Below are 20773 nucleotides of genomic sequence, written 5' to 3' on the forward strand. Positions count from 1 at the left end.
TTTATGCCTTTTGTAACTTTCTGTAGGCATTTAGTTGTATTCTTGCAAATATCTTGATGGATATTCATTAGCTTTTGCTTTATCCATATTTTCAGGACTATTTAGGCAAGTGTGTCTGGAATGGTCAATCTATACCACTATGTCTCTACCTTGCTCTATATTGGAAGCTATCTTTCTCTGTTTTGCTCTACCTTGCTCTACTTTGGAAACTACTTTTACTGGCCTTTTGTTCTCTTCTGAGGTATCTACGTAGATCTCCTCCTATATAGTGTTTTCTGCTGCACTATAAAGGGGTGATTCACTCAGAACTACTTTGTTCTGTCTCCTTCCACTAGTGGATGGACATTAGCCATTTGTCTGGTATGACTAAAGGAAAGAAAATGATCAGGAAGACACAATTTTTCTATGCTGCACATCCAGTTTCATATCTGTACAACACGAGGCACTTATGCACACTAATATCTTTTGGTGCACACTAAGCTTTAGTGAAAGGGTCCTTGATTTGCTAAAAGCTTTCAATGAGAAATCTGAAAAGACAGGAGATCAGTTGGTCTGTGTTGTCAGTCTGATTGTTTTTCTCCCTGATCTTTTACCTCTTTAGCTGGATGAGCATATAAAGCAAGTGTGTCCAACCTTTGTCCTTGGGGTTTGCTACCCAGTCTCAGCTTTGCAGGATTTCCCCAATGAATATTCATGAGATCTATGTGGTTGCATTGCTTCCATTGTATGCAAATAGATCTCATGCATACTCATTGTGGAAATCTTGAAAACCCGATTGAGTGAGGACTGAGGTTGGACACCCCCAATATAAAGTCTTATGGATAAATTTATAGTAACTGAAGTAGTAGCCTAGTGGTTAGAGTGGTGGAGAACCAGGGAGGCTAGGGTTCAATTCCCACTTTCCCACTGACACTTGTAAATTTGGGTAAGTCACTTCAACCTCTTGGCAAAGATATCGGCTTATGTCCTCTTTTATTAACCCGTGTTTATGCACATTAATGAATATTAATTGAAGTTACTATTGTGGGTAAGAGGCCCTATTAATTAAAGGGCTTGTGTTTTAAATTTTGTTTTAATGCATGTAAGCAGGGCCTTAGTTTGTAAGCACTTGGTGATGGTAAGCACCTATTCTATGTGAATATAATTCACCTTGAAGGTTTTAGAAGGGCAAGTAACGAAACCTAAAAAGCATTCCCTCTCCAGCCTTCCCCCAGTGTTTTGATGACCTCTGAGATGTCAACACTAGGACACGTCTTAGACAAGAAAAACCTCACTTATTTCTCCTATGCAGATGATATTACAATATGCATTCCTTTCTACAAGGAAGAAAGCAATCAACAAATCAGTAGAGGAAGTCGCTCATCTAGTTGCCGACTAGGCTGACAACTTGAAACTGAAACTAAATAAAGAAATTTTTTTTTTTTTTTACTAATAAACCTACCCAGAATCACCAATGACAACACTCAAATAACACTGCATAATGTCCCACTGAAACTGGAATTAGAATCCTAGGGAGGCAAAAATATGAACATTAATCAAGAACGTATTCACAACACTGAGAAAATTGAGACAAATTCAGTATTTCTTCACCAAAGAAAACTTTCAGATCTTGGTTCATTCACTGGTACTACCCAAACTAGATTATTACCATGTCCTTTATGTAGGATGCAAAGAAAATATATGGAAAATACTACAAATCAATCAAAATGTAGCAGCCAAACTGATTTTCTCAGCAACCAAATATGACGAAGTAATATCCCTATACCTCAAACTACACTGGCTCCCCTTCAAAGCAAGGTGTGTACACTGATCTTTTTAATCTTCTATGGTGAAACACCAGACTACATGTTGAATTTAACTAAAATATCACCTAAAGACAAATATAATCTGATTAGCAACCTTATGAGAATAAAATTCCCAAATCCTAGAGAAATCAAATACAAAGCTACTCACTCTACAGCCTTCCCATACCTGGCAGCAAAATGATGGAATCCTTTACTAGCACAATTAAGAAACATCCCCTCTTGCTAAAACTTTCATAAAGGCCTAAAAATCTATCTATTTGAAAAATGATTTACTCGCCCCCACAAACAGGCCATGACCACTAAAAACCAAACAAGACACAAATCGCCTCTCCTATCTTGATAGACGACCAAGCTCCCTACAAATTAAAGTGACACCCATACCAGAACTTGTAATATCAAGAATACTACACCAGATATAGCCAATCTTCTCTCCAAACCATATGCCATAATCATACGCTTACACGAACAGAAACCAAGTTATGTGTCGTGAACCCTAATGAAATAATGTAATCCCTGGATATGGTCAGGCTCTTCTAAATTGTAAATCACATTGAACTCTTTCTGGGGCATATTAACAATTCATAAATACTAATGTAATGTTCAAACCACTGTTCTCTAAATCTGTCCCAAGCATGTTTGTGGTGCTGCTGTCCTCCAGTGTCCATGCTTGTAGACTGTTCAGACATCTAACTACTACTTGAGTAGAGAAATAATTTTTTTTATTTCTCTGAGTATTTCTTCTTGCAAATTCATATCCTGATGTATTGTCCTTAAAATTTCCTTCCCCCTCCCCCTTTTATCAGGCTGAGCTAGAGGATTTTAGTGCAGGCCAGCAAGGTAAGTTCTTCGATGCTCAGAGGAATTCTGTGAGCATCGGAAAATTTATCACACCATCTCATGCTAAAAATCTCTAGATTAGCTTGATAAAAGGGGCCCTTAGAATTTTTTTTATTTCTTTAATTCTTAAAAAATATAGCTTTGAGAATTTGTGAACCACTATGTTGGTCTACTATTTTTGCATGGTTTAGGAACTAGTTGTGTTTTGAGGACTCTAAACCCTGGTACGAGAGAGAACTACATTGAATAAATAATGCAGGTAGAAAAGATTCTGATTATTCAACACCTTGAGGAGCAATAATTTCAGCAAAGCATTTGATGTAATTGTAGATCAGTCAGATCAGTGTTGAAGAATTTTGGTCCATTCTCCCATATGGAACTGTTTAAACTCAGACATTTAGAGGACTGACGTGCCTGAGCAGCTTGCTTCAAGTCTTGTCATAACATTTAAATAGGGTTTAAATTGGGACTGTAATTTGGCCAAACCAAAACACAATCTCTTCTTTACTCATTCTGTAATAGATTTACTTGAAAATGTAGGTTGCCTTATTGCATAATTTCGCTTTTAGCCTAGTTGCAGATCACATAAGGATGGCTTGACATTCTCCTTTAAAATTTTCTGAAGGAAAGCAGAATTCATGATTCTCTCAATGATGGCAAGCTGTGCAGGTTGTGATGCAACAGAGCAGTCCTGCTCCATGGTACTTCCACCACCATGTTTAACAGGATAACCTTCTTAATTTGGAAGGCAGTATTTGTTTCCACTAACCAAAACATTTGTTGGGTCTGCAAAGTTCAGTTCTGACTTGTCTGTATGGAAAACATTATTCCAGAAGTGTGGAGAATGGAGTATCCACTTGCTTTTTGGTGAACCTCGGTTGGGCAGCAGTGCTCTTTTTAGAGAGTAGTAGTTTCTTAACTGTCCTTCAATGAGCACCATTCCATTCCTGGTGGTGGGTGCATGAATCTTCACATCTGATTTGGCTAGAGAGTTCTGAAGATATTCAGTTGCTAGCCTAGGAATTTTTTTGTGACTTGGTAGCTGATTTTCCAATTTGCTGTTGGGGTGATCGTAGGATGACAGCTACTGAGTTGTCACTGTAGTTTTAAGCTTTTCCATTTGTGGACTATGTCTGTCTGAGAGTGGATGGGTGGAGCTCCCAATGTTTAGATATAATCTTGTAATTATCTCCAGGTAGACTAGCATCAATTACTGTTTTTAGATCCTCTGATATGTTTTTGATCTTGGCATGATGAGTTCCCACTAACCTCTATTGTGAAGACCGAACTCAAAAACCCTTGAACCTTTATAGGACAGGTGCTCAAACTGAATCATATAGGTTACTCTTCAGAGTGGTTGATTCTTCATCAGAGGTGGGCAACCAAATCCTCAAAGGTCACAACCCAGTTGAGTTTTCAAGGTTTCCAAAGTGAATATACATCCACATCGAAATGCCATCCACGCCCACAACGCTCTTTTCAAACAGCCATGAAAAAGAAGTGTATGCACCCAAACCACAGAATCATCCCCATTTACTGAGGAGATTTGGTGGAGGGATTCTGGGGGGGTGGCGCTGAATCAACATGCAGCAGCTTGGATGTGCGGCCGACAAAAGAATTTACACCTTCTATAAAACACGGCTAAAACCCAACAGTACTTGTATTTATGGATGCGTGAGTTAGTGTTGACTGGAGGAGAGCTGCTTTGATAGTTCATGAGCCTAACAGCCATCTCTGTCCACCCAAGTCTGTCCGTATCTACCATTTATTGTCCCATTTATTGTCCCTGTAGTGAACATGTATATTCCCTGTAGTGCAGTGATTCCCAACCCTGTCCTGGAGGAACACCAGGCCAATTGGGTTTTCAGGCTAGCCCTAATGAATATGCATGAAGAAAATTTGCATGCCTATCACTTCCATCATATGCAAATCTCTCTCATGCATATTCATTAGGGCTAGCCTGAAAACCCGATTGGCCTGGTGTTCCTCCAGGACAGGGTTGGGAATCACTGCTTTAGTGAATATACATGTGATTGATTTTATATGTACTACATCCATTGTATACAATTAGATCTCATGCATATTCATTTGGAAATCTTGAAAGCCCATATGGGCTATGGCCCTTGAGGATAGTGGTTGCCTACCCCTGGTGTACATGGTTATTGAAGCACCTGTTTTCAATTAGCTAATGAATTGTGCTGAGGAAATTAGAAGTTCACTTATTGTTTCACACTTGATTTCTAATTTAAAGTATTATTCCTGCATTATTGTGTTTGAAGAAAAATAGAATCATTTTAGTTTTATATCCTTATTGCAAAAAGACTGATTTTAATTAAAATCATGTAACTTTTATCATTATTGGGGTCCCCAAATCTTTTCCTAGCACTGTATATTTCTATCTACGGTATCCTCTTATCTTCTGCAGAACATTTTTTATGGGCAATAATGATACTGGAAAGAATGCCATGTAGGATTTCACCTCATTTCTCAAGCTTTGAAGGCAGATGGCATTTAACCTTCAATTTGCTTGGATTATGCCTCAAAGTCCTTGAATATTTTCTACCTTACTAAGGCCCCCTTTTATTAAACTGCGATAGCAGTTTTTAGTGCCGGGAGCTACGCTGTTCCCAACGTTCATAGGAATTCTATGAGCGTCAGGAGCAGCGGAGAGCACTCAGCGCAGCTCCCGGCGCTAAAAACTGCTAGTGCACCTTAGTAAAAGGGGGTATAAAAGTTGTTTTGGTATAAATCACCTTTTCCCCCCTATGCTCATTTTCATTGAAAACTTATTGTTGAGTTGAAACCTTTTTCTTCCTGTAGATAACATCAGATAATTGTAATCAAGAAAACACAGCTTCTGCTTCATGAGCAGGTTTTTACTGAGTAGAAAATGACAGTGAATTCTGAGCAGTAACTGGTAGAGAATGACACGGTGACAAAATTCATCACCGTTCCCGTCCCTGTGGATAACCGCGGGAAATAATCCCATGTCATTTTCTGGTGTTTATTTCAACCTCGGTCCTTCTACACCAGCATTCTTCAAAGCAAAGCTTGCGGGTCAGTGGTTGTGCCCAATTATACTCTGATTCTTTCGTCTCTCCTTAAAGAATGACATGAAGATGGTTTCCTGTGATTATCCGCGGGGACGGGAACGGTGATGAATTTTGTCATCGTGTCATTCTCTAGTAACTGGGCAAATCTGGTGTTAGCTTTATACAATAGGAGGCGTGTATTGAATGATAACCTTGCTAGTATACCTAGTAATGTTCTGTAGTCTGTTTGGGTGCATATCCTGTTTGTTTTCCATTATACCATAGATAACTTGTGCTCTTAAGTAGTTTCTCTCTTTAATTTTTTGCACCATTAGGTGAAATGGAAACAGAAAGTCAACCAAAAAGACTTTTTCAAGGAACCACTAATATGCTTTCTCCAGATGTTTCACATATCTCGGATCTCAGTTCCTGGTAAGCAGTAACGCATTCCAGTCAGTAAAAGTAAATGTTCAAGTGCTGAGTATCAAAACAAGTAATATTATGGGAAAAGAGCCCATGCTAGAACTTAGTAGGTTTGTGATCAGCAAATTACTGGGAAATAAAACTAAACTGTTTAACGCAGGGTTTCTCAACCCAGTTCTCGGGGAACCCCCAAAACAGTCTTGTTTTCAAGATATCATAATGACTTTACAAGAGAGAATTTGCATACTCTATCTCTATCGTATGCAAATATGCACAATGAATATGCATGAGGTTATGAAAACCAGACTGACATTAGTTCCTCAAGAACTGGATTGTTAAAACCCTGGTTTAGAGCTTTAATATTTCTGGAGCAGGGGTACTCGACCCCCGTCCTCTGGACACACCCAGCCAGTTTGGTATTCAAGATAGCCATAATTAATTGCATGTGCTGCCTCATACACCTTTATTTTGTATATCCTTAAAACTTGGCTGCCTTTATGTGCCCTGAGGGACTGGATTGAGAACCACTGCTGTGGAGATATAATAAACTTAAATTTTCTAATGCTATAAACTCTACTTTACTAGTTATTCTAAATCTCTAAAGTTTTATGTCCGAAGTGGCAAATGCTTTATAGTACCGCACACTGAGCTGAAGGTTTCAACATATCCTCAATGATGACACCTAGATCCTTTTCTTGGGTGGTGACTCCTAATGTGGAACCCTGCATCACATAGTTATAGTTCAGGTTCCTCTTTCCTAAATGCATCACTTTGCATTTGCTCACATTAAACGTCACTTGCCATTTTTTTTTTTTTTTTTTAGTTCAAAACAAGTTTTATTGAGTTTAAAAATGTATAATATCAACAACAAGAAGAAAATATAATATAATATTCGGAGTACAGACACCAGCAATTACAGACATGCGTATATGTAAAATATGAAAGAGAAATGTATACCCTTCAAGTATCTGAGTATAAGAATCTACAGAATAAGAAAAATACAAAAGGTTAGGCAGCAGTAAAGTCTAGGATAGGCTTCCACACCCCAAAGAATCTAGACAGTGTGTTAGATTTTTCAGCATATATCTTTTCAGATTTGCCTGTAAGGCACAGGGCATTCCACCATATGTGAAAGTCAACCTTAGTAAGATCTTTCCAACAATACAACACTGTCTGAATTGCTAAGGACAGCATTATAGTTAAAAGACGAGCCTCATCCTTAGGTTAGGGGTCAGACAGGGCTTGAATCATTACAATGATAATAGGGGACGATAATCTGTCAGTGATATTCAGAATGTTACAAGTAGACCAGACCTGGCAGAACCGCTATCAGGACTCTTCAATCTCTCCCTAAGTTTGGAGAGAGTCTCCATAGACTGGAAAACAGCTAACGTCGTTCCACTGCACAAAAAGGGTTGCAGGGCAGAGGCTGCAAACTACAGACCAGTGAGTCTCACATCAATAGTATGCAAACTCATGGAAACACTAATCAAACGTAAATTAGATGCAATCTTGGATGAGGAGAATCTACGGGATCCCAGTCAACATGGATTCACCAAGGGTAGGTCCTGCCAATCCAATCTCATCAGCTTCTTTGACTGGGTAACAAAACAGTTAGACTTGGGAGAATCTGTGGACGTCGTATACCTAGACTTCAGCAAAGCTTTCGATAGTGTCCCGCATCGCAGGCTGTTGAGCAAGATGAAATCAATGGGGCTGGGAGAAACACTAACTACATGGGTCAATGACTGGCTGAGTGGCAGACTTCAGAGGGTGGTAGTTAACGGTACCCTCTCTAAAGCATCAGAGGTGACCAGTGGAGTACCGCAAAGCTCAGTCTTGGGCCCGCTCCTTTTCAACATATTCATAGGTGACCTAACTCAGGGGCTTCAAGGTAAGGTAACGTTATTCGCTGACGACGCCAAACTATGCAATATAGTGAGAGATGGCAATTCACCCGATAGTATGACACAGGACCTACATTTGTTGGAGCTTTGGTCCTCGACCTGGCAGCTGGGCTTCAATGCTAAGAAATGCAAGATCATGCACCTCGGCAGCAGAAATCCGTGCAGAACTTACACCTTGAATGGTGAGACCTTAGCTAGAACTTCAACAGAACGAGATTTGGGAGTGATCATCAGCGCAGACATGAAAACTGCTGATCATGTGGAGAAGGCTTCATCTAAGGCAAGACAGTTGTTAGGTTGCATCCGCAGGAGTTTCGTCAGCCGGAAGCCTGAAGTCATAATGCCATTATACAGAACCATGGTGAGGCCTCATTTGGAATACTGTGTGCAATTCTGGAGGCCACACTACCGAAAAGATGTGCTGAGAGTAGAGTCGGTGCAACGGATGGCCACCAGGATGGTCTCGAGGCTCAAGGATCTATCGTATGAGGAAAGGCTGAAAAATTTGCGGCTGTACTCACTCGAGGAACGTAGGGAGAGAGGAGACATGATCGAGATGTTTAAGTATATTACCAGCCGTATCGAGATGGAAGAAGAGATTCTCTTTCTCAAAGGATCCTCAGCCACAAGAGGGCATCCGCTCAAACTCAGGGGCAGGAAATTTCTTGGCGACACCAGGAAATATTTCTTCACCGAGAGAGTGGTTGATCCTTGGAATGAGCTCCCGGTGCAGGTGATCGAGGCAAACAGCGTGCAAGAATTTAAGAGCAAATGGGATGCCCATGTGGGATCCCTTAGAGGGTTAAGCCAAGGGAACCTGTCACCAGGAGTGGGATCCCTAGGATAGTAGACTTGGGGGTGGGTCAGTAGAGTGGGCAGACCTGATGGGCTATGGCCCTTATCTGCCGTCATCTTCTATGTTTAAAAGAATTCAAACATGAACTTGCTGACTGCTGTTAGTGATCTGTAACGTCGCTAAAATCATCTGTAGTACCTGAAGATTGGAGGGTGGCCAATGTTACGCCGATTTTTAAAAAGGGTTCCAGGGGAGATCTGGGAAATTACAAATTGGTAAGTCTGACTTCAGTACCGGGTAAAATGATGGCAACAATTATAAAAAAAATAGAATAAATTATGAAACACGTAGACAAGCATGATTTAATGGGACAAAATCAGCATGGGTTCAGCTGAGGTAGATTTTGTCTCACCAATTTTCTTGACTTCTTTGAAGGTGTGAATAAAGAAGAGCCGGTTAATGTAGTGTATCTAGATTTTCAGAAAGCTTTTGACAAAGTTCCTCATGAGAGGCTCATGAGAAAATTAAAGTATCGTGGGATAGGAGGCAAAGTTCAGTTGTGGATTAGGAATTGGTTATCGGATAGAAAACAGAGGATAGGGTTAAAATGGTCATTTTTCTGATTGGAGGAGAGTAAACAGTGGAGTGCTGCAGGGATCTGTACTAGGACCAGTGCTATTTAACTTATTTATAAATGATATGGAAATTGGAATGACGAGTGAGGTGATTAAATTTGCAGATGACACTAAACTGTTCAAAGTTGTTAAAATGCATGCAGATTATTAAAAATTGGAGGCAAATGTTAGGAAATTGAAAGACTGGGCGTCCAAATGGCAGATGAAATTTAATGTGGACAAATGCAAAGTAATGCACCATGGGAAGAATAACCCAGATTACAGATGTTAGGGTCCACCTTGGGGGTTAGTGCCCAAGAAAAGGATCTGGGTGTCATCATAGACAGTTCGATGAAACCTTCCCCCAATGTGTGGTGGCGGCCAAAAAAGCAAACAAGATGCTAGGAATTATTTAAAAAGGGATGGTTAACAGGACTAAGAATGTTATAATGCCTCTGTATCACTCCATGGAACGACCTCACCTGGCGTATTATGTTCAATTCTTTTTTCCTTATCTCAAGAAAGATATAGCGGCACTGGAAAAGGTTCAAAGAAGAGTGACCAAGATGATAAAGGGAATGGAACGCCTTTCGTATGAGGAAAGACTAAAAAGGTTAGGGCTCTTCAGCTTGCAAAAGAGACGGCTGATGAGAGATATGATTGAAGTGGCATAGAATGAGTACAAGTGAATTGATTTTTCACTGTGTCAAAAATTGCAAAGACTAGGGGGACACTCAATGAAGTTACAGAGAAATACTTTTAAAACCAATAGGAGGAAATAGTTTTTCACTCTGAGAATAGTTAAGCTCTCGAATGCATTTCCAAAGGTTTTAGTAAGAGTGGATAGCGCAGCTGGTTTTAAGAAAGGTTTTGACACTTTCCTGGAAGAAAAGACCATAGTCTGTTATTGAGAAAAACATGGGCGAAGCCATTTCTTGCCTTGGATCAGTAGCATAAATGTTACTACTCTTTGGGTTTTGGCCAGCTACTAGTGACCTGGATTGGTCACTGTGAGAACGGAATACTGGGCTTGATGGACCTTTGGTCTGACCCAGTAAGGCTATTCTTATGTTCTTATGCTGAAGTTTGCGATGGTGGTGGTTCCATGAGCAAGAGCTCACAGATATCCTTTTCAGCTGTCCCTTCTTCGCCACTGGTCTTTGCTCTCCAAGGGCTTTAGTGTTCGACTCCCAAGGACTCCATCAACTTGGCTGAGCCTGCACTGGTAGTTGTTGGAGTGGAACTTTTTGGACCTTCAGTGGGAGGTTGTGATGACAGATGCCAGTTTGTCCAGCTGGGGTGCTCACTACCTAATTCACCTGGCTGAGGGCACATGGTCATGGAAGGAGGTGGCCTGGCTTGTCAATGTACTGGAGCTCAGGGCAATTCATCTGGCCCTGATGGAGTTTGGTCCCTTTCCGGGACAATCTCTGGTCAGATTGTTCTCTGACAATGCCACTGCAGTTGTTTATGTCAATAAGTAAGGAGATACTCGCAATAGCCAACTAGCTGCAAAGACTGCCCTCCTGATGCATTGGGTGGAACAGTACTTCTATATCTCTTGGCTGCTCGCATTGGGTGGAACAGCACTTCTATATTGCTTGGCTGCTCGCATTGCGGGCTCACAGAATGGTCAGGTGGATTTCTTCAGAAGGACTGCTTTGGATCTGAGGGAATGAGAGATGTCTGAGGAGGCCTTTCAGCTACTAATGAGTTGCTGGGGCCTTCTGTCTTTTGATCTGGTGGAATTCTGAACCAATGCCAATGTTTCCCGCTTCTTCGGCTGTAGGAGAGCTGTGCTCTCTGGGCCTCAATGAACTTCTCGTCTGGCTGGTCAGCGAACTACTTTACATCTTTCCTCCTTGGTCAATAGTGGACAGAGTGCTCTAGAGGATTGTTTCCCACCTGGGCCAGATCATTCTAGTGGCTCCAGACTGGCCGAGGTGGCCGCAGTACACAGACCTAATTCGTCATCTGGATGGCCAGACTCTATCACTGCCATGCACTCTGGGATTGCTGCGGTAAAGCTGGGTCTTAATGGAGGATCTGTCTCCCTTTGGTCATATAACTTGGCCAATAAAAGGTTGCATTTGAGGCATAGGAGTTATGAGAATTCTTTGATCACAAAGCTTTTGCAGGCGAGGAAGCACTTGATCTTGGCTTACTGTAGCAGCATTTAATTTTCAAAAAGGCGACTATGATAAAATTAAGAAAATGGTTAAGAATAGCTTTACTAGGTCAGTCCAACCCAGGTCCCTAGTACTTGGCCAAAACCCAAAGAGTATCAATATTTCATGCTTCTGATCCAGGACAAGCAGTGGCTTCCCCCATGTCTTTCTCAATAATAGACTATGGTCTTTTCCTCCAGGAAATTGTCCAAACCTTTCTTAAAACCAGCTGCGCTATCCACTCTTTCCACAACCTCTGGCAACACATGCTAGAGCTTAAGGATTGGTAGCAAAGGCTAGGACTTTAAATCAGGCGTGAATATTATTTAAAAATATCATTGTGGAAGCCCAGATCAGATGTATTCCACATATTAACAAAAGTAGAAAGAAGAGCAAACAGCCGGCATGGTTAAAAGGTGAAGTGAAAGAGGTTATTAGAGCCAAAAGAACATCCTTTAAAGGATAGAAAAAGGATCTTGAATGAAGAAAATAAGAAGCAGCATAAGCACTAGCAATTTAGATTTTAAATGGCAATTTAAAAAAAGGTTCCAGGGTTGGTCTGAGAAATTACAGACTGGTGCCAGGCATAATAGTGGAAAATATTTTTTTTAAATTATGGAGCATGTAGATAAACATGGTTTAATGGGACAAAGGCAGCATGGGTTCAGCCAAAGGAAGTTGTACCTCACCAGTTTGCTTCATTTCTTGAGCCGGTTGATGTAGTATATAGATTTTCAGAATCCTTTTGAGAGAGTCCTCATGAGAGACTCCTGTGAAAATTAAAAAGACACGGGATAGGATACAATGATCTGATGTGGATTAGGAATTTGTTATTGGACAGAAAACAAAGGGTGGGGTTAAATGGCCATTTTTCTCAATGGAGGAGGGTAAATAGTGGTGTGCTGCAGGGATCTGAACTGGGATCAATGCTATTTAATATATTTATAAATGATCTGGAAATTGGGACAAGAAGTGAAGTGATTAAATTTGCAGATATGACTGCTATTCAAAGTTGTCAAAACACATGAAGACTTTGAAAAGCTGCAGGAAGACAAAGGGAAATTGGAAGACTGGGCATCCAAATGGCAAATGAAATTTAATGTGGAGAAATGCAAAGTGATTCACATCAGGAAGAATAATCTAAATCATAATTACCTTATGCTAGGGTCCACCTTAGGACAAGAAAAAAGATCTGGCTGTCATTGCTGAAATCTTCTGCTCAGTGTGCAGCTGCAGCCAAAAAATAAGAAAGAGATAAATAAGACCAAGAATACTATAATGCCTCTGTTACTCCATGGTGCAATTCCACCTAGAATATTGCACATAGTTCTAGTTGCCATATCTCAAAACAGATAGATATGATGGAATTAAAAAAGATTGACAGTTGAGTGACCATAATGATAAAGGAGATGAGCTCCTCTCATTTGAAGAAAGATTAAAAAGGTTTAGGTTCTTCAGCTTGGGAAAGAGACAGCTGAGGAGGGATATGATTGAGATCCACAAAATCCTGAGTTGTGTAGAATGGGTAAGAGTGAATTGATTTTTCACCCTGTCAAAAAGTACAAAACCCAGGGGACACTCATTGAAATTACATGGAAATACTTTTAAATAGGAGGAAATATTTTTTCACTCAGAATAGTTAAACTCTGTAATCTACTTTTTCCACCTCCCTTTCACATGTTTTGATCTTTCTTCAATCAGGGTTGGGGAAAGGTTTGGCAGTTTGAAAGTTTAGGTGGCAGCCTTGGGGGTTTTCAGAGTCCAGTTGCAGCACTCTTTCTTGGTGATGTACCTGGATATCGTCGGGTTTTGGTTTTTTTTAAGAGAATGTGTCACCTTGGGCCTTCCTTCTGTCCAGAATGGAATCTGAACCTAGTTCTTCGAGCATTGCAGAGCTTAGCGGTTGGCAGGAATATCGTATACACTCGAATATAAACTGAGATTTCTGGGACAAAAAAAATGGCCCCAAAAATGGAGGTCTCAGTTTATATTTGAGTCTCATCTAGCCATCCCTCCTTTTGTACCATCAGGGGCCTTCAGTACAGTCCTGGTGGTCTAGTGGTATGGGAAGCCAGCACTACGAAATGATTGATCCCTCCCTCATGGTAACTTTGTCTCTGCAGCTAACTGATCAGCCCACCCCCTCCCCCGTCCCCCTGCAGGCCTACCTGAGGTCTCTGGTGGTCCAGCAGTGAGGCAGGGCAGGAGAGATCCTTCTACGTTGCTGCCCGGCAGTCTCCATAGTAAAAAAAAAATGACTGCCAGAAGTTCCTGCAGGATGGGTCCTGGGGAGGGGAGGCAGACTGGTTGTCTGTGTGGCTGTAGAGCCAGCAGACAGGACACCGGGGAAGGGAGAAGGGGTTGCTTCTTCCCCCGGTACCAGTACTTGAATATAAACCATAAGTCTATATATGAGTTAACATTTTCCCCCTTATTTTAGGGGAAAAATGTTACATTGGTTTATATTCAGATAGGCTTATATTTGAGTATATAAAGTAATGCACAGTTTTCACTCAGTTCTTCCCTTAAAGGCTTCTGGCTTATTTTTGCCTCTGTCAGAAGCCTCTACATCAGAAAGCTCTAACTCTGATAGTATCATTCAAAGATACCTCACTCTGAACCATGTACTCCTGAGCAACTGTTCTTTTTTCCCCATGTTCTAGTTCAAAATCTGCTCTACTTTTTTAAAATATTAACACCAGCAGTCAGTTAAGATAGAGCCCTTTTTGGACTAGGCTTATGTAAGCACTCTAGCAATTCAGATTTTTATGTCCATCTAATTTTGTGAACTAAATCTGTTGGGAGAACAGTGGAATTAATGCAATGTTTATCCTTGCCTCATTTCAGCAAAAGCCAGAAAGTATTTTCGCTCCTTCAGCCTGGGTTGTTCTACTTTACAGTTCCATGCTTTATGTTTTTAAGTCAGTCAAACTCTTCTGATGATATATTTCACATTTGCAGTTCTTTGATATAGAGAAACATGCAAAATGGTCCAACACACTAAAAATTTCTGTTCTCATGGTTTTGCTTTGTAGTTTGTCTTCTGACATTCTTGATGGAAGCAGTAGTAGTGTGGGTTCCACCTCTGATTCACTGGTTAAAGTTGGCACAATGACAGAATCTTCTGTAACGGGATCAAATTCCTGTTCTTCATTCATCTCGCTGGATGATCTTTCACCCAAGTGACCCCCCCCCCCATCTCCTCTGGCTCACTGCTTGAAGGTGGAGTTTTCCTCGTGTTGCGGAAAAGTCTAAGGACTTTGATCGAGGAGGTCTGTAAACACTGAAGTAACCCAAAAAGGATGTTGATCCTAGTGAACACTTTTTGCTTTGCTTATTTTTTAATGAAAGTGTTTAACCATATTTAGCATCTGGTGGGGGTTTTTTTTGGTTTGTTTTTTTAAACAAATGGGAGTATGTCTAAGACTGCAGCCAAGCTTAATTTGTGGCTGCTTGCAACAAATCTGCATACATATTAACTCTGAGAATTTGGAAAGACTATACCTGGTGGGATTTTTTTTTTTCTTTGTTTTCCAAACAATACATTGAAGCGATGTATTATTGTGTGTTGTTACAATCATGAATACCTAGTCCAGAGAAAAGATGGCATTTACATTAATGGATGAAGATTAATTTATTTGCAGAGCTAGTGATAAACTATTCCTGACTCCTTAGTAAACCGCAACTTTTTTTCAGGTCTAGTAAGGTCTTTTTTCATAAAGATAAGAGAGGAGTATTCAATTTACTCTCCTCTTCTCCAATGTTTAATCAGTATCTTCCATTACTGTTGTGGAAGTGTTTGGCTGTACGGTGCTGTTTCTGCAGTAGTCTTGTAGTGTAACGATGGTGGGATTTTGCTGCTGCACATGCCCAGTATCATTGTGGTTTGTGAATTCCCACTACTAGATTCACTACAGCTTTACATTTTCTTCACATTATAGGCACTGCAGAATATTTTTTTGACACCCTCAACTTTTTTTTTTTTTTAAATTGAAGTAGCAAAAAGCATCTTGAATTAAGATACCAAGTGTATGGTGTAACTGCTATCAAAGACCAACTGCTACCTCAGGAAAATCTTTGAATTACATGATGTCTACATATGCTTTGCACATATATCCTTTATTAACCAGGGAGTTAAATCCAGATAGTTGTCTTTGACTCTCCTGATTCCTTGGTGCCAATTTCTGCTGTTATAATCCTGTGTTCACTATCCCATTTCTTGCTGCAGAAGCCAGCGATGTCTAGCAGAGAACATGTAACAGAAATGAATGCCTAAACCTTATTTTTATACTCTATATTGTCATAATACAGCACAGGGGGATGATAGTTGCAGAAAACATTTGCAATGTAAAGACTCGGAGATTCCCTGAAGTGTCAGTAACTCTTTGAGCAGACACCATTCTAGTCTCCCTGTGGCATTGAGACCATTGCATTTCAGTGCCTTGCAGATATTAGTGCAATTTAAATGAGTTGTCTTTTTAGCAGCGAGCATAGTATTACATGGTAATTTTAAGTAGTCCACCGTCATTTCTGGCAGGCTGCTTTGTTGGAATTTTGTATTTGGTTTGGTTGATGAGCTGGAAATTGGTCAGATGGAGGATTGGCGCATGATCTGTTTCCTAGCTCTTAGGAAAAGCATGTTACAGTCCTGTTAAAGGAACACTAGCTCTGAATTAGTTTGGTTGAGTTTCACAAACAGTGGTATTCCTACTGCTGCTCACTCAGCTTGAGAAAATGCCATAGATATTTTTCATTTTAAATCTTATCTGAGATTTAAAAAAAGTACATCCATTGTAATCTACTGTGTTATACTATTTATTATTTATAACTGTATAAAGTCTGTGGTGAGGAATTTATAGTATTTTTATTAATATTGATTATTTTATGTTTGGTGATAGCTGGCTTCATAAAATATGTTTATAGTGTAAATTTGCAATGTCTGCCAGCATCATCAACTTTAGTTTGTGTTGTAAATAAGATAGAAATGCTCTTATCCAGAAAGTATATGTTGGGAAAACAACAGCACTAAATGGATTTTACAGGAAAGGTGTACCTGTAAAACCAAAAGCACAAGCTATTGCAATATTGTATTGCTCAGCTGTAGAGCTGCTGTACAAAGAGGATACTTTTGAAGACATTAAATAATGCCCAGGACTTTTCTAGTCTGACGTGTCCAGTTTTCCTAGTAATGATCACCATTCTGAGTCAGTAGTGGTGTTTCCTGCTTTATCCTTTCACCTGTGGAATATTATGTTTCCTTTCTTTGAAATAAATGTGCATAGTGTAAAATAAATAACGAGCTGCAAACTATAGTGTTTTTTTGTGTATATGTGCAGGCTTGTTGAGCAGTGTTTCTGCTTATACAATAAATGACCATATACTATTTTCTTGTTTGTTCACTCTTCCAAACCAAAATATTTCCTGAGGCAGTCAGATCGCCCTGTCCTTGACTGTTTCTCTCCTATTCGCCTCACTCATAGAGCTCCCTTCTGTGTTGCCCAACATGCTGGTGTTTTTATGCAGAACACTATTATTAAAGACAAAAGCTAGGAGTTCTGAAAAGCTCATGCCCATTTTCTTTGGATACAATTTCCTGGAATGACCTATAAATTAGCACCATCCAGTAGGCTAGGCATCCTCAATCTAGGCACTACTTATAGAATCAGGCCCATAAAGGTGAATTTTATACAGGTCACCTAGGTAAAAAAAATAGGATGCTCAAAACTTTCAAAATTTTATTTGTTGTATTTTACCAAAGATGGAATATACATTTACATAGTGGCATGTACACTAAGAATAGCCATTTTACAAAAATGCATATTGGAAAAAAGGGTAGTAGCGTTCATTTAAATAAATGGAGGAAGCTATATGGGTTTAGTTTTGCTATTTTAGTCCTGTTTTTATTGATTTGTACCATGCCTTGAGTATTTTAACATTGAGGTGTGTAAGCAAGTGGAAAGAATTAATGAATGCATACACAGCAGATCATACAACCAACGCATATTCAAAGGGAGCTCATTAGAGTCAAGCTACAAAATTCAAATTCTAGAAGTTTTTAAGTGATTTTGAACACCACAGAGGTAGGCAGAATGCTCCCTTTAATATGTTCTTCAAATGGCAGGTGATAGCAAGCAAATAGCTAATACATATGCATGCCTTGGAGCAGGTTTGGATGTTGTGGCTGGGCAGACTGGATGGGCTATTTGGCTTTTATCTGCCATCATATTTCTATGTTTCAGTAAAGAATCATCCATTCGATCTTTAATAAGTGGTTGGAACTGCTGAGCCTGGCCACATCTGGAAAATATTTATACAAAGTCATTAGCTGGTTGAACCAAAAAGGTGTTTTTTTTTCCAGTACTCATTTGTCAGCGGATTATAATAATTTGCCTGCACTTAGATAATGTCACAATAATATATGCTAACTTACATTCAGCAGTTCTCCAGAATCCAAGTTCCACATCACCAAAGCCATAAAATGCATCCTGGCTTGTTCAAGATTTTCTTGCCAGAAATGGTTGTAGAAAGATTTATGGATGACTAATCAGTTACATAAACAAATACGTGCCTGTTTTAGTCAGATGCTAGGGAAAACCATAATCTCCTTACCCAAGGTTCGTTATTTTGCCAGTTTATACTAAGAATAGAGACCAAGGCTATGTGAAATACTTTTATTATGAAAATAGAAAAATTTAATTCATAAGCCAGCAGCAATAACTAATTATTGTTCACATAATATCCAAATACATATATGAAACTCAGTACATAATTATCACACCACACTTGTTAGATAAATGAGTAAAACTAATTCTTACACTCTTAAATAATTCCTTATAATAATAATTCCTGAATAGCAGCAACTAAAAATATAGCTTATCACCCCGAGTAACTTTACATCTCCTTATCCCGAACCACAATAGAATTCTTTTATCTAACCCCAGCTGATAAGATAGATAAGTTCATTATTCTCACCATCCAATTAGGTCAGGTGAAAGGGAGACGTCTTCTACTCAACACTGAAGATAAGAATTCTCTTGGTACAGGAACGAGAGTCCGTTAGTCACTGAAACAGCTGTAGATTAGGTTGGTAGCAAAGGTTTCCTTTATGTGTTGGAATCCAGATCTGTTTAAAAGTCCGGTTTCTCTCTCTCAGGCAGAGAGTCACAAGAGGTAACTTTCCAGGTCTTAATTATTATCGAAGATGTGCAGAGAAAACCTATGATAAGATGCAAGTTTCCTCACATTCCAACACAGACTATATTAATAATTAGGCACATTCCACTTGGTTCATCAGATGACCTTTCCGGACCAATCCAGAAACATAACTTGGATGAATAGCCTTTCTGTATAGAGTCTCCCTCAGGCTGTGAAACAGAGGCGCCTTCGTTAGATAAGACAAGCACATGAGCCATGACTCCCCCAAGATTCACACAGGCTGAGCATGTAGGCATAGCTGGATGTCCTTGATTATAATACAGTTCTGGTACATACCTAGAATGCATCAGGCAGAAACAGCAAAGATGTATTTTTCTTTCTCTTCTTGGTAGGTTTATGCTGGAATGATTTCTTGCAAACAATGGTTCAAGCTTGATGATGTCAGGCCTAACCTTCAGGTGCAAATAAGGAAACACCCCTACATGGTCCAGAGGAAAGATTTTTGTTGGATTGGTACAGGAGTACATGAGAGGAATGAGAAACTGATTCCATAGAAACTGAATCATAAAATTATATTGAGATCACTTATGTGTCACGTTATAGCTTTATACTGAAGAGTAAGTGACTGCAAAATAAAGTGAAAAGTGCAATAATAGATTCATAATATCCTTTAGTTTTGGGTATTTATTAGCGATAAACTTATTACTGATTTTCCTATACAATTAGTAAAATGAATCTGTTTTCAAGTTTGTAACCTGTTTCATAAGGAGCAAAGGCTTATTAAATGTTTGTTTCTAGTGCATACGAGTCTTGAACCAGTGGGTTATTCTCTTTTACTCATGAGTTTGTAGAAGGCTTTATCTACCTTTTTCTCTCAGCTCCACCTTCATCTCTGGGCTGTGCCCTATTTCCTCAGTTTTTCCTTCTACAAGCGAGTTGGCAGGCTTTCTGAACTGCTCTGAGGTAGATTTTTTATTTTCAGGTATTCAGAGTTTCAAGTTTTTATTAAAATTTGATACAATTGCTTATCTGGTTTCCTAAGCAAGGTACAATTTAATTAAAATTAGGTACCATACATATTTAAGTACAATAAATACAGGAAACAAAAGAAAAACATTGACTAACTTGAGCAAGAGGAAAAGAAGGGAAGAAGTACAATCTTTAAAGAAAAGGTAACATTTAAGAGAAGAACAATTTGGAGGGGATTGGATAAGGAGAAATGAAGTATCTGTCGGTAACGAATTATAGATTATAGGCAACCTTAAATAAAAATACACTTCAAAGTTGCTTTTTACTGGGACAGCTCTGCCTGGGAAAAGACAGACTCTGTAGTCAGAAATTTGTAGCTGGGAGGGCAACCCTTTTACAGGGAACCTGTTTGGCCAGCCTACCCTAATACTTTGGTAACTCGGAGCATCTCATCCCTGGGAGCATCTCATTCCTGGTTTTTCCAGAGCTTGAACAAAGGCTGTGTGACCCCCATGTCAATCCTGAGAATTTTAGTGGGTGCTGACTATCCCCTGCCCCCCCCCCCAAGACATATGAGGAGCTATGGGGTTCTGGGGTCTCAGGCTCATTCAGGGTCAGACTGGCAGCTCAAAGAATCAAGCATTTGGAGTGGAATTTCATGTTTGTTTGTGGCAGCTTTCTTCTTTATTGTCCAGCTGCAGTTTGAGCTGAAACAGGCTATTGGGGTGGTCTACAAATTGAAGCCTTAGAGATTTCTGGGGCTGGTATTTGGGTCCCCTACCTCCAAAAATCCTGTTCTTGAATTTTCTGTGCTTTTATTTAGCTTTCCTGTACTGTTTTTTGGCGCTAAAACACTGCTGCAGCAGCCATTTGGGATTTCACAATTTGATTTTAAAGTGTCTATCTGCCTCAAAACACCTCAATTTTGCTTAAAATCATTCCAGATGGAAGGCTGTTTTAATGTGGAGCTGAGGAGCATCCTTGTTCTCCATGCCGCGGGTCACATGAGGGGGGTAGGAGTGCTAGGTTTAGCTCCATCTGGTCTCTCCAGGGTGTCCCACTTGCTG

The 20773-nt window shown here is 39.8% G+C and overlaps 1 protein-coding gene across 4 annotated transcripts in view; it reads left to right on the forward strand.

The window, feature by feature from the left end:
* FAM122B (family with sequence similarity 122B) overlaps positions 1 to 16892 on the forward strand; it is a 50805-nt gene extending 33913 nt beyond the window's left edge. For 2 of the 4 annotated variants that reach the window (XM_033944152.1, XM_033944150.1), the window contains exons 9-10: positions 6010 to 6106; positions 14618 to 16892. In XM_033944152.1, coding sequence (XP_033800043.1) covers positions 6010 to 6106; positions 14618 to 14768 — 248 coding nt within the window. In that variant the 3' untranslated portion in view covers positions 14769 to 16892. Of the gene's footprint in view, positions 1 to 6009; positions 6111 to 9935; positions 10028 to 14617 lie in introns of those variants that run through there. The other 2 variants (XR_004539409.1, XM_033944153.1) reach the window with 2 other exon arrangements.
* The last annotated feature ends 3881 nt before the right edge of the window (positions 16893 to 20773 follow it).

Source organism: Geotrypetes seraphini, chromosome 5 (assembly GCF_902459505.1).
Source record: "Geotrypetes seraphini chromosome 5, aGeoSer1.1, whole genome shotgun sequence".
NCBI classification, from domain to species: domain Eukaryota; kingdom Metazoa; phylum Chordata; class Amphibia; order Gymnophiona; family Dermophiidae; genus Geotrypetes; species Geotrypetes seraphini.